Below are 12,213 nucleotides of genomic sequence, written 5' to 3'. Positions count from 1 at the left end.
CTGCATTAAAATGGATTCCCAGGTCTGGTCTTCGCGTGTCCGGTCTTGTTTGTCCGGGTGGGTCTCGTGGACGGACGGTCATGTAGGGTACACAATCTATCTATATGTAAAAATATCATTTAGCCCGCTTGATAAATATGATAAAAATCTCTCTTTTGGTTGAGTAACGGTAAGTCTTCCCGTCAACTCGTTCGACATACTTTGTAGTTATTATTTTGTATTGGTGTTGGTTCTTTGTAACAGGTGATGCAATGGAGAAAGAGAAGAGGAAGAATAAAGTAACGAGTTATTTATTTAATGGCTTCCAAGTTTGATGAAAAGGGAACCTAGAAGTGGTATGGTACATAGTGTTATATTAGAAAGTGCACTAGAGAGCAGCAGCGAAAGCTGAGGAGGAATTGGGCATAATGTTGAGCCAATGACAATCTTCGAAGGAACAGTAGGGTCCACCCTTTGCCATCTCAACATTCATTGGCCGTATATACTTGGGTGACCAAGCGGGTGTTCCATCCTCGTACGAGTTATGGGTCAGTCTCTCTATACCCGACCCATCCAATCTAACCCTGAATATTTCACCATAGGGCTGGTAGTGATGCGGGTTCGAGATTGGCTCCGCGGATATACCCGCATAGTCCGAAGTAAAAGTTATGCTCTTCCCATCGGGGCTAAAATACGGGTGGTTCGTCCTCCCGGCCGACCCGCTCTCAATCACCTTCCGCAGCCCGCTTCCATCCGGGTGGATCAGGTACAACTCGAAACTCCCGGTTCCCGGGGCATGCCGGTCCGACGCGAAAGCGATCCATTTCCCATCCGGTGACCAGCTGCACATGGTGTCAGTCCACGGACCCTCCGTCAATCTTTGAAGCCCCTTACTCTCTCCATCAACAGCATCCATTATGTAAAGATTCTTATGACCCGACCGACCCGACCGAAACACGATCCATTTCCCATCCGGCGAGGGTGACGGAAACGCGTTGTTCTTTCCGTCCAAGGTCAACCTCTTCACACTGTTCTCGTTATCAACGTCAATGGACACAATATCAACCTGCGAGCTCTCAGAGGCAAAGGTTTCCCCAATCGCAGTGTATATCACACCGGGTCGAACCCGGTCCCAAGCCGTGGAAAACGCCAACGCGTTGGAAATCTTACGCAGGTTTGAGCCGTCCCGGTTCACCACGTAAATCCCTGGAAGGTTAAGATACGCGATGCGGTCTCCGGAGGGTGAGAAAACCGGGAAAGAACCGACGAACCGGAATAGAGATAGACCGGGGACGGGGCTCCTAACGTTTTCGAGTGAAAACTGGGGGCTGCTGTCAGCGTTGGGTTCTCCTCTGCACTTGTGGTAGCCTACACGGGATGCATCCGGTGAGATGAAGGGGTTGAGGTGGTGAGAACGAGGTGAGACCAATCGAGTCAGCTCCGTGAATTCGTTATTCACCAGGTTGAATAATTCGATGTGACGAAAGCTTGAGCCCGGTCTTCTCGTTGCGACGGCGATGAAATTGTGGTTGTCTGGGGAGGTGGCGGGTGTGAAGGCGTGGAGACCTGGTGGAGTGACTCGCTCGATGGTAACAGAGTCAACGGAAACGGGACCGTTGAAGGGGATAATCGCTTTGTAAATGCTCCACCACTGGTCGTCACCTCGGCGGTGGAAGTATAGAGTCCGATCGTCGACCCAGGAGGGCCAGCCTCCGTGCTCGACGATTTTGACTCGGTGAGTTCCGTCGCGAGTGAGGAAGATGTAGATGTCTGTGGTAAGATCCTCCACTTCGCCGGCCCATCCATCTGGGCCGTAGGAAGCAACAGCGGTCCAGAGACCGGAAGGGGAGAGGGCTGGGCTGAAATCAGCGACAGCGTAGGGGGTGAGTCTCTTGGTGAGGCCCGATTGGAGGTGGGTGGAGTAAACAGCGGCCCAACTGGCCCGTGGTACACCAGGGTCCTCGTGTGTGGAAACGTATATTAAAAATTCGCCATCGGGGGTGACACTGGGTTTGTCTTTGATGGAGACTGGATAAGTGTCGGTGGGCTTGTTCGGTAACAGAGGGATTTGGATTCTTTTTGCGGCAACAGATTCATGAGTGGATCTGGTTGTGGTGGTGGAAGTATAAACGGCGTCGTAGTATATGGAGGGGGAGCCGTTTCTCTCCGTTATGTATACGAGTTGGAGAGGAGGAGAGTGTGCAGGGAGTTGGATAGCGGAAGCATTGGAAATGAAATGGCCGTTGAAATTAACGGAGCGGCCATCGGTGAGCTGAAGTTCTTGGCTAGGGTTTAGAGATTGTTGGTGAAGTGGAAGAGAGTAGATGTCGAAAGCGTAGAAGGATCTGCCGAGGGTGGTGAAGATGATGGTGGTGGGAGCCTCCTCCTCCGCCGCACAGCTTAGCGTTAACAGTAGCACTGCTACAAACGGAAAAGGTGAGGGGGTTGTCTTCTTCATCATGGGAGTGTGTTTGAGCTGCACTAACATGGCAGGGTGTTGTGTAGAAACTTTGAAGAGGATATTAGTGGGCCCAACTTATCCTTTCAAATTTTCCTCATCACTTAAATTTATTATGATTTATTTATTTATAAAGTAATAGCTACACAGGTTTTTCTTTCTTCTTTCAAGCGCTGTTTTATTTACTTATTTTTTTATTTATTCAATCATTGTAGTTAAGTTAACTTTTGAGCTCATGATTTTCGTCTGCAGTGACGTCATCTGAAGATATTTAATAAAGATGAAAACAACCATAGTTACTGCATAATGGCAATTTTTACCTTTTTAAATTAAAGTGAAGATTAATTACTTTGTCTTATAATAAAGTGAAAGGAGAGAATATTTGTTGAGAAGCATCCTAGAGTATGGGTGATTGGTTTATTGTTGGATAATAGATAAGAGGAAAGGCCCAATGTTACAATGGAATGCTTCTACATAAATTTAAAATGAAGGTAATAAACTAACCACGACAGTGCTTTTATATTAGACCATCAAAAAATAACAACGACTCTATATATACAAATTTTAAATTTAATACATAAACAAATGTCATAAAAAAATATAATTAAATTAATTTATAATAGTAGTAGGTATTGTTTCAATTTTAACAATGTGTCTTCCCGAATTTCATTCAATCCATAATTATTTTTTATTATTAAAATCAAAGTTCTCCACTAGTAAAAAATAAAAAATAAAAATTATTTTTTAAATATTTTGTTATGTGTACAATATATTTGTATGAGTGATTAAGAGATCTATCTAGCCAGACAATCAATTATCCTAAATTCTGTACAACTTTAAGCATAATAGGAATTACTTCCTCCACCGCCACACAGTATTCCTTGTACCTCTTCATTTCTTTTTTACCTTTCAATAAACAAATGTCAACATTCGTTGTTGGACAAACGAATGTCAACATTCGTTGGACAAACTGATATCAATGGATGTCACCTTACACAGTGTTCCCATGGCCCAACTCTCCCTCTAACTCTCTTGCCACAACACCCAAAACGTTGTCCTTGCACTCCAAAGCTTCGAGGACTTCTTAAACTTCAACAATCCCAAAATTCTCACTAAAAATCTCACCACAAACATCCCCACTTTCTTCTACTACACATTCGCAACCTCCAGCCTCGTTGTGCTTTTTCATTTATCCACCACTCTCCCAAAACAAATCAAAGATCAACATTTTCTACTTCACTTCCCAGGTTTACCTACAATATTCATGGATATCTTTCCAAACGAAACCCTCGACCCTTTGAGCCACATTAACCAGATTTTCAATTGGATAGCGGAAGCCATGAAGTCGCAAATTAACATTCTCTCCCTCCATTGACTATAATAGTTTTTAAGCATATTTATGAGGTTTGTTCCTTTTCCTTGTTTGGGGTTTTCTTGGGAAAAAATGGAAAGAAGTAATTAGATATAGTATAATTAAAGTAAAAAAGAAAACAAGAAATGAGAGGAAGTGAAACGGAAATGGGGAAGAAACGGAAATAGGAGAGGAGAGGAAGTGAAATGGAAATGGAAGAAGAAAATTGAATCTTAGAAAGATGGGTGGAGTGTAGCTGCCCAACAAAAATAAATGAGTAAAAATAGGAAGGATAAAATTGAAATTAAAATCATTTAAGGAGGTGGAGAAAGCATGGTATGATGGTGGAGGAAGTAACACCCAAATATAATTTATAATTAAATTTACTAGTAAATTTTACTTATTAAAATTTAGACTGTGATTATAATTTTACTATTCATAAGCCTATTACAAAATCTATAAATATTAAAAAAAATATTACATTTATTATAAATTTAAAATTTTATTCTCATCTCAATCGATTACATTACTTACTTAGAGTGAGAGTGTTTGAAATATAGACATTAAAAACATAGAAGAATTGAAATAAACGTACTTAAGATAATATAAGCTGACCAAGAAAAAAAAGTGTAAAAGAATATTTAACCGTCATTCTCCATCTCACTCATGAAATAATGTGCAAAATCACTATGATCTCAACAGTATTGATTATAATGTTTTCTCAGCAGATAAATTTTTTGAATCATCTTGTGATTTTGATTATCTCAGAGTAAGATTTTATTTTAAATTTTGAAAAAATTTTATTAATGCCTAATATATAACACTTTCAATTCATAAGTAAATTACACGTGAACAAATAACAATATTTTATAAGCAAATATATAATACTTTCAATTTGCGGAGAAAAAAAATCTCGTAAGTCCACATTTTATTAACTAACACGGGAAAGGATACAAAAGCAACTTTAATATTAGAAAGAATCATTTAAAATTAAGGTCATGATGACATATATAATACTGATAATTATTTGATATTAATTTTTTTTTTTTTTTAAAAGTAAATTTTATTTATAATCCTATATTCTTATAACACGTATCAAATATAAATATGTATCATGCCTCTATTATTCTATATAATTTTTGCGAATTTATTTAGAGAAAACACTTTTTGGATTCTTTACCTTTTTTTTTCATTTAAATAGGGAAACAATTTTTCTTCATTAATGTCAAATTTTCATTATTAGATATATATTCCAAAATCACAAGCTCACTTAAATCATTATTAACTTCATTATTCTTAGCTTCACTTTCAATATTTTCATTTAATCAATCTAAATTTTCAAACAGTAATAACTTCTCCTTATAATTTTACTAGTTATTTTTCTCTTTTTTATTTTCAGTTAATATTTTTAGAGAGCATATTACTATATAAGATGGATCAATTAATCGATAAACAGAAAAAAAAAAAAAAAAGAATTGACACATGAAAATAGGAGTTGAAATTTGATATCTAATCACAGTCTTATCACTTTTAAATAAATGTTTATCTCTAACTATGTAAACATGACTATTAATTAAAAAACTACAACTTTTTGAACATCAAAATTAGTATTGATGGACCTGTGAGGAGGAGAGTATAACGTGGAAGGTCGTGGAACTAACATGTGAAATTTGCTATCTAATTATCAAATTTTTGAGTTAACTCGTAAACTTGTATGAGTTTATATTTTCAAACATGACTTTCGAGTTAATTTAGAAGTAAACTCGTTTTCTGCATAAACTTGATAGAATTTACTGTGAAATCGGTAAGATCGTATAGATTCACGAGTTTGGAACGATTCTGCGAGCTTGAAAAAGGAGACAAAATTAAGAAAAATGACAATATTTATGTTTTACAACATTTATTTTTATGAACAATATGTTTATAAATTTTATTTATTTAAAATTATATAATGTTGTAGAATTATTTGAATTAAGATATTTTTTTCATTTGAAGTAAAAACTTTTACGAGTTTATGAGTCAAATTTACTCGACTCTCACGAATTTACGTAAACTCTCGAACTTGATAATCTTGCTACCTAACAATTTTTTCAGAGAAAAGTATAAGATTTATTTTCAGAAGAAAGTTATAAAATAGTTTAATAATAAAAGTTAGTGTGTGTATGAAATATAGTGATAGGAGTTAATGGTCATTCATGGTAATTATCAGGTATTAATAGGTTAGATTATCTTAGACTTTACAAAAAGTATTACTAATAATTGATTATTGAGATTGATTATCTAAAAATATACTGCACTAATAGTTAATTCTCGAACGACCTTCAACAAATGGGTACTTGTACCCGAAACCGACACAGGTGGGTAGGTAGAGAATACCTACGGGCGCGAGACAACTCTCTCTAAGGAACTCGGCAAAATAGCCCCGTAACTTCGGGAGAAGGGGTGTCTCCTCATAAAGGGGGTCGCAGTAACCAAGCTCGGGCGACTGTTTACCAAAAACACAGGTCTCCGCAAAGTCGTAAGACCATGTATGGGAGCTGACGCCTGCCCAGTGCCGGAAGGTCAAGAAAGTTGGTGACTTGATGACAGGGGAGCCGACAACCGAAGAGAGTGTTTTTTTTGCATATCACCAACCTAGAATGGATTACATGCTTGGTTAAGATTAAATAATTGAAAGAGAGCAAATTAAAGAAAGATAACCAACCATGGACCACTTCAACCGAAAGATAGAAAAAAAAAGTTATTTCAACTTTTTTACTAAACTGAAGAAAAAAAGTTAATTTGAAGAATTTATAAAAGAATGATGGGTTCAACTTTCCACGGTAATAAAAACTAACCACCTAAATACAATAAAATATTAATTTTCAGGAAAACTTGACAATAATACAAGGATAAAAGGTATGTTAGTTACTATTTCAGACAAATTCAGTTAGGAATCAATGTTGGAATTTGAGTTTCCTAGAATCCGAGGAAGGGATCATGGCTCCATTTTTCTTCTAGACATTAAAGTTTTTCTGACAGCTAAAATTAAAAATTATATTTAATTATTTTCTCAAATAGGTTATATTAACTATTCTTAATATATTGCATGAAAAAATTTCGGAAGTAAAATCGTAACCTGCAAAATACTGTCACAGAACAGATTAAATACTCTTTTAATAATTAATATCGAAATAACCTTTTAAAATATTCTGATTAAAGAAATAATCATTTATAACCTTTGCAAGACGTCGTTTTATCACTTTCTCCATAATCGGTTTTTGGTTGAAAGATAAGGATAAATTATTATTGAAAGAAAGCGCGTTTGAAAGTAGAAACTTAGTCCCTAAGAATCAACTCTTATTCCATTCCGCCATAGAGTCAAATACAAAAGCTGAGGCTTCTTTCAGAGAGATCACAGCACCATTTACTCATCACTCTCATTTCACACTCTTACAGCTCTTTCATCTTCTGGTTTTTCCGACCTTCTTCTTCGTTTTCAATTTACTTCAATTGAATGACGAATTTGATTCTTCCTTCCTTCATTTATTTTTGTGCTATATGGATGTAGGTTGCATCATGAGCTTATTGAGGCCTTCTGCAATATACAACTTCGTAACAAGTTATCCTGCGCTGCGATGGATGCCTTGTCAGAGTTGGGGCTTCCTTCGATGGCCGGGTCTTGACGGATTCCTTAGGCTTATGGTTGTTGGACTTCTCTGGTCCACGTTCTCTGAGCTTCGCTTCATACCTTCCTCTTCTATGTTCCCCACCCTTCGTGTTGGTGATCGGATTATTGTAGAAAAGGTGCACAATATTCTGCTTTTCTATTTGCTCCTTTTCTGAACTTTCTTTCTTTTCTTGGTTCGCGATCTACCTTTATAGACTGGGATCTCGAACGCCGTCACTGTTTTGGTTTTGCCAAATTGAATTTACTACATCCAGATTCCTATCTAATGCGAAGATCCAAAATGGATTCCTACCTCAGTTGCTACTTTTTTCTTTTGCTTCTCCCCGTTCTCCATTATTTGTTGACTATATTTGTGGAATTTATAAATCTATTGCTTCCTTCCTTGGACTTTTCTGTGTATGTCACCATGTTTTTTCGATCATATAATCTTGATTCTTAAATTAATATAACTATTGCTTCCTTTCCCTTCCCAATGTTACTGTGACTATGTTTGTAGAATTAGTACAACTATTGCTTTCATTTGTACATCTTGATTCTTGAATGCTATGTGAAATCAGCTTTACATGTTGCCTTATTTATGACATTGAGGTTAATCTCTAACACGGGTTTTTCTGTTTAGTTAAAGTTTGTGAGAATATAATTGTGGTAAATATATACATTTGACTGTTGTAGTTCTAATTTAGTTTATGAAAGTTTTTGCATTACCTTTCCTAATATATATGTCTATTTCTGTTTGTCGCAACATTCCAAGGCATTATGCTGCATAAAATAAACTATCGTTTTTAGCTGGAATATGAAGGATTCTCTTTTCTCATGGAACAAATTATGAGAATGGATAGTTTGTCATGATTTGTCGTGTTTTATTTTTGCATATATTAGCATCGGCACACCCATAAATGTTCACACTTGGAAAGATAGTGTCCACTTGTACCAAATTTTCATAAAATTGTTTTTGGCATCACTCCAAAAGACCTCTTATCAATGAAAGTATCTATGTATATATAAATGTTTACACTTGGAAAGATAGTGTCCACTTGTACCAAATTTTCATAAAATTATTTTTGGTATCACTCCAAAAGATCTCTTATCAATGGAAGTATCTATGTATACATAAATCCATATCTGTCTTTTCTTTTAACTGATGTGGGACTTTGTTTATATCCCAACAGTGAATTGTACTTTCTCATTATCCATTTATCTAACATCTTTAGTGTGCACACCCATCTCTACAAATGATTGACGCTATATTGGCTAGCCTTGTCCTTAGTTATCTTCCTTTCATGTTATTCTTCACTTTTAATTTAGTGCACAAGATTGAAGGAAAAGATCTTGAAATTGACTGAGACGTTTATCAAAATTAAGCTGTTTCCTTCGACAAACTTTCCTCATAAGATGTTATTATCTTCCAAAATCGCCTTCTTAGGTTAAATTTCCTTTGAATCATTTTACTCACTAAACTTTCAGAAATGGGATAAATTCTTATCTCTATTTTTCTACCTTTTCCCTCATTTCTGATTTTTGAATTTTAATTATCTTTTATGTAAGTTTCTCCAGGCTTCATATTATATCAAGAATCCTTCTATACATGATATTATAACATTTAAGGATCCAACACAGGTATGTTGCAATGGTATAGAATCTGTGTAGCCTACTTTCAGATCTCCAATTCAATTACATGATTGGTTTTCTGTTATGTAGTTATATGGAGAAAACACAGAAACTGTTTTTATTAAGAGAATTGTAGCAAAAGCAGGAGACGCTGTTGAGGTATAACTCTTCTACAAACTTCCTTTCTTTTTGCATTAGACTGGCGTTGTGTATCTACTTTGGAAGTCCATGCCAAAATTACGAGGGCATAAAAAATTGAAGGATCATGATATTTTGACAACACTTTTTGACAACTTTTTTGACAACGGTACACGTATCATCACTTTATTGGTCTATTTGAATTTATATTTTAAAAAATGTTTAAAACATACCAATCACAAGCTGTCACGTATGCGTTGTCAAAAAATTGTTAAAAAAGTGTTATTAAAAGAACTTTTTACAAAATTGAATTCTAAATACACTATCTTTGAAACTGAGGTTTTGTTTTGTTTCTTATTATTTGTTTTAGTGATCTAGTCTACCGTGCAGACTAGCCACAATTTCATGTCTAATGACAACCATTGGTAATAAACTAGTTCAAATTATATGTTTATGTCCTGACAATTAGTAATAGTATGTTGTATGAGCGTAGGAAAATAGCATTACGTACGTCTTTTTCACTTGAATCTTTCGTCACCTTTCAGGTTCATCATGGGGTACTCTACGTCAATGGTGTTGCTCAGCAGGAAGATTTCATAGCACAACCACCGACGTACACAATTCCTTTAACCGTGAGATCCCTGTTCGTTGTTACGGTCCTTTTTCATTTTATTTTACATTCAACAATTATGAATTGATCAGTGATCAAATTAATGGACATGATAGTGTAGAAATTGGCAATAAGACATAAATGAGTTAATTTATTCGAGCTCAATTAATTTAAACGAATGAAGTTCATGATATGCTTCACTTTACTAGTTTACAAACACAGCTTGATAACGAATGTTTTACTAAGATCGTTGTTATTTTATTTAAATTTTTATTTGAAAAATTGTAATTTTATTTATTATTATTTTATGCATACCATTTATCTTATTTGTACTTTCAAGAGTAATTGAAATAGACAATTGTGAGCATAAAAGCTTTCTGTGTTAACTTAAAAGGTCCGTAATATCTGATTAATGGTGACCCATGTACCTCCTTCATCCGTTCTGCTCATCTTTTTTTTTTTTGTTCTGTGAACTCAAATGATTGATTTAGTTCTGTATTTATTTGTTCATTGATTCATATTTTTCTTTTCGTCGTACGACTTGTGTCCTTGCAGACTGTGCCCAATGACCATGTTTATGTGCTAGGCGATAATCGTAATAACAGTTATGATTCTCATGTGTGGTAAGTTACAACTACCAGATGTTGCTGACTCTTTATTCTTTCCGTTTCTATTAATTTTAACCTTGTGGGAGAGGTGAGATTATCTGAAAGTTTTGGTGTATAACATGATTAATCTGTTTTCTAGATGAATTTACGTCAGTTCTTCTCTCTGGTTTTGAGTGGCGAAAGAAAATCTGGTTTTATGGCAGCACTTGATGTGTACATAAATGTGAAACATTCTTTTTGCCTTTTATTAAAAAATCTTCGTTCTATTTAGATTATCTTGACATGAACTTAGTATTAGTATATTTAACCTCCTGTTAATCTTGAACCTTAACGTCTGTGATGATGAATAGGGGACCACTTCCTATGAAGAACATAATGGGAAGATATGTCACTTGTTATCATAGACCAACAAACATTTGACCCAAATATCATTGAGATGTACTGAAGGAACTGGTGCCCTTTTCTATGGTCTGAACAATGGGGACAGCATACTAGGACATCTGATTTCCGTGAAGAGTTCCTTCCAGCTGTTCCATAAATGACGCACACGGCCTTTGGCCACTCTTTATGTCATTGGATTCTCGTATGCACGTAGCATGCTTCCCACGTTCAGAGGATGGAATTCATCTTCAGAAAAAATAAAGACATGTGATTTCTGAAGGGTTCTCTGTTAGTCGAGTCACATTGCATAATATCTGGTATTAGTTGCGGTTAGAGAAATGGGTAATAACTGAAAAGCAAATCTTCTTGTTGCTATAGTCATTCCTAAGCCCTGTTTGTCTTGTGGCAAAAACAGGAGGCAGAGTCCTAGTTGCTTTCTCTCCATGATGGATTTTCCCATGTTTTAGCTCACTGAACTTTATATCTTCCCTACTATGCCTTTTGGCAATATACCTCCATTTGTTACACCTGAAAATACTATACAACTTAAAATGAAAGGTATTGTTAGATACTTGTGTTGTTCTGCAACTTCCTGTGTTCACATGATCCCAGTAGAAAAATATACTTTCAAAGATATATTTGACTCTGATGAGTCAAAAGGATCTTTTTGATCATTAGTTTTTTGTAGTAATTATTTTAAAAATAAAATTTGTTCTAATGTCCCATTGATTGTTCCTGTATTTTCTTTTATTATCACAGTGCATCGATTTTAAATCAACAATTTATGATCAAAACATTTTTACATCCACTCATGAAAATACTTGTGCTTGATTCTTTGAGCTGTGAAAAAGCTCTTTCACTCACTTTCTATGGTTTTCCATCCATCATAAAATGTATCCGGAGTTTGAACATCAAAGCAAAACAGGGCCAATCGGTGAAGAACATTCTTTCTTACGACAGAAGATGGCTTTCTAACATGATAATGTCTCGAAAACGAACAGCCACCCAACCTATGAAAATTGTTATATGTAAGAGTATTCGTAGATTGTTAGAAACGGTGATAAAAATATAGAGAAAACATGCAAGGTATTTTTAGTTTATATATTTTAGTCTAACAGGGCAAGTTATGTATTTTTGGGACTTCTTTAAGTAACATCTTTTTAACATGCAAGTTATTTATAAAATTCTTCTCTTTCTAATTCATTTAAGAAAGTAGTCTAGGATCTTAATATTTACTATTCTATTAATATTGATTTATGTGAGATCCAAAAACAATGTTTTTTTTCTTCTTATTTTTAACTTATTTCTAATTTTTTTTCTTTCTTTCTTTTCTCATATCATCTTGATGAAAGAATTTTATGACGAATGTCAATATTTTGTATTTCTTTATATATATATATATATATATAT

General features: G+C 35.2%; 2 protein-coding genes across 5 annotated transcripts; one reads left to right on the top strand and one right to left on the bottom strand.

Annotated features, from left to right (window-relative positions):
- Positions 1-274: 274 nt before the first annotated feature.
- LOC106762577 lies at positions 275-2,575 on the bottom strand. The gene has a single exon (XM_014646565.2). It carries the CDS (start codon positions 2,465-2,467, stop codon positions 368-370), a length of 2,100 nt encoding a protein of 699 aa, XP_014502051.1. The 5' UTR covers positions 2,468-2,575; the 3' UTR covers positions 275-367.
- Positions 2,576-7,078: 4,503 nt separating this feature from the next.
- On the top strand, positions 7,079-11,439 carry LOC106762448 (chloroplast processing peptidase). Of its 4 annotated transcripts, XM_014646368.2 has the most exons (7): positions 7,079-7,241; positions 7,339-7,574; positions 9,004-9,075; positions 9,157-9,225; positions 9,750-9,836; positions 10,370-10,437; positions 10,773-11,439. In XM_014646368.2, exons 2-7 carry the CDS (start codon positions 7,347-7,349, stop codon positions 10,840-10,842), a joined length of 594 nt encoding a protein of 197 aa, XP_014501854.1. In that variant the 5' UTR covers positions 7,079-7,241; positions 7,339-7,346; the 3' UTR covers positions 10,843-11,439. The 4 variants fall into 4 exon arrangements, with proteins under 4 accessions (XP_014501854.1, XP_014501852.1, XP_014501853.1 ...); XM_014646366.2 differs by having other exon boundaries at positions 7,079-7,574; XM_014646367.2 differs by having other exon boundaries at positions 7,080-7,574; positions 9,013-9,075.
- Positions 11,440-12,213: the final 774 nt, after the last annotated feature.

Source organism: Vigna radiata, chromosome 5 (assembly GCF_000741045.1).
Source record: "Vigna radiata var. radiata cultivar VC1973A chromosome 5, Vradiata_ver6, whole genome shotgun sequence".
NCBI lineage: Eukaryota > Viridiplantae > Streptophyta > Magnoliopsida > Fabales > Fabaceae > Vigna > Vigna radiata.
This window is presented reverse-complemented; position numbering and strand designations above follow the sequence as displayed.

Coding starts and splice junctions, on each gene's coding strand:
- LOC106762577 (XM_014646565.2), bottom strand. CDS start 2,467: ATGTTAGTGCAGCTCAAACACACTCCCATGATGAAGAAGACAACCCCC.
- LOC106762448 (XM_014646366.2), top strand. CDS start 7,329: ATGGATGTAGGTTGCATCATGAGCTTATTGAGGCCTTCTGCAATATAC. Junction 9,076..9,156: donor CATTTAAGGATCCAACACAG/GTATGTTGCAAT, acceptor TCTGTTATGTAG/TTATATGGAGAAAACACAGA. Junction 9,837..10,369: donor CGTACACAATTCCTTTAACC/GTGAGATCCCTG, acceptor GTGTCCTTGCAG/ACTGTGCCCAATGACCATGT.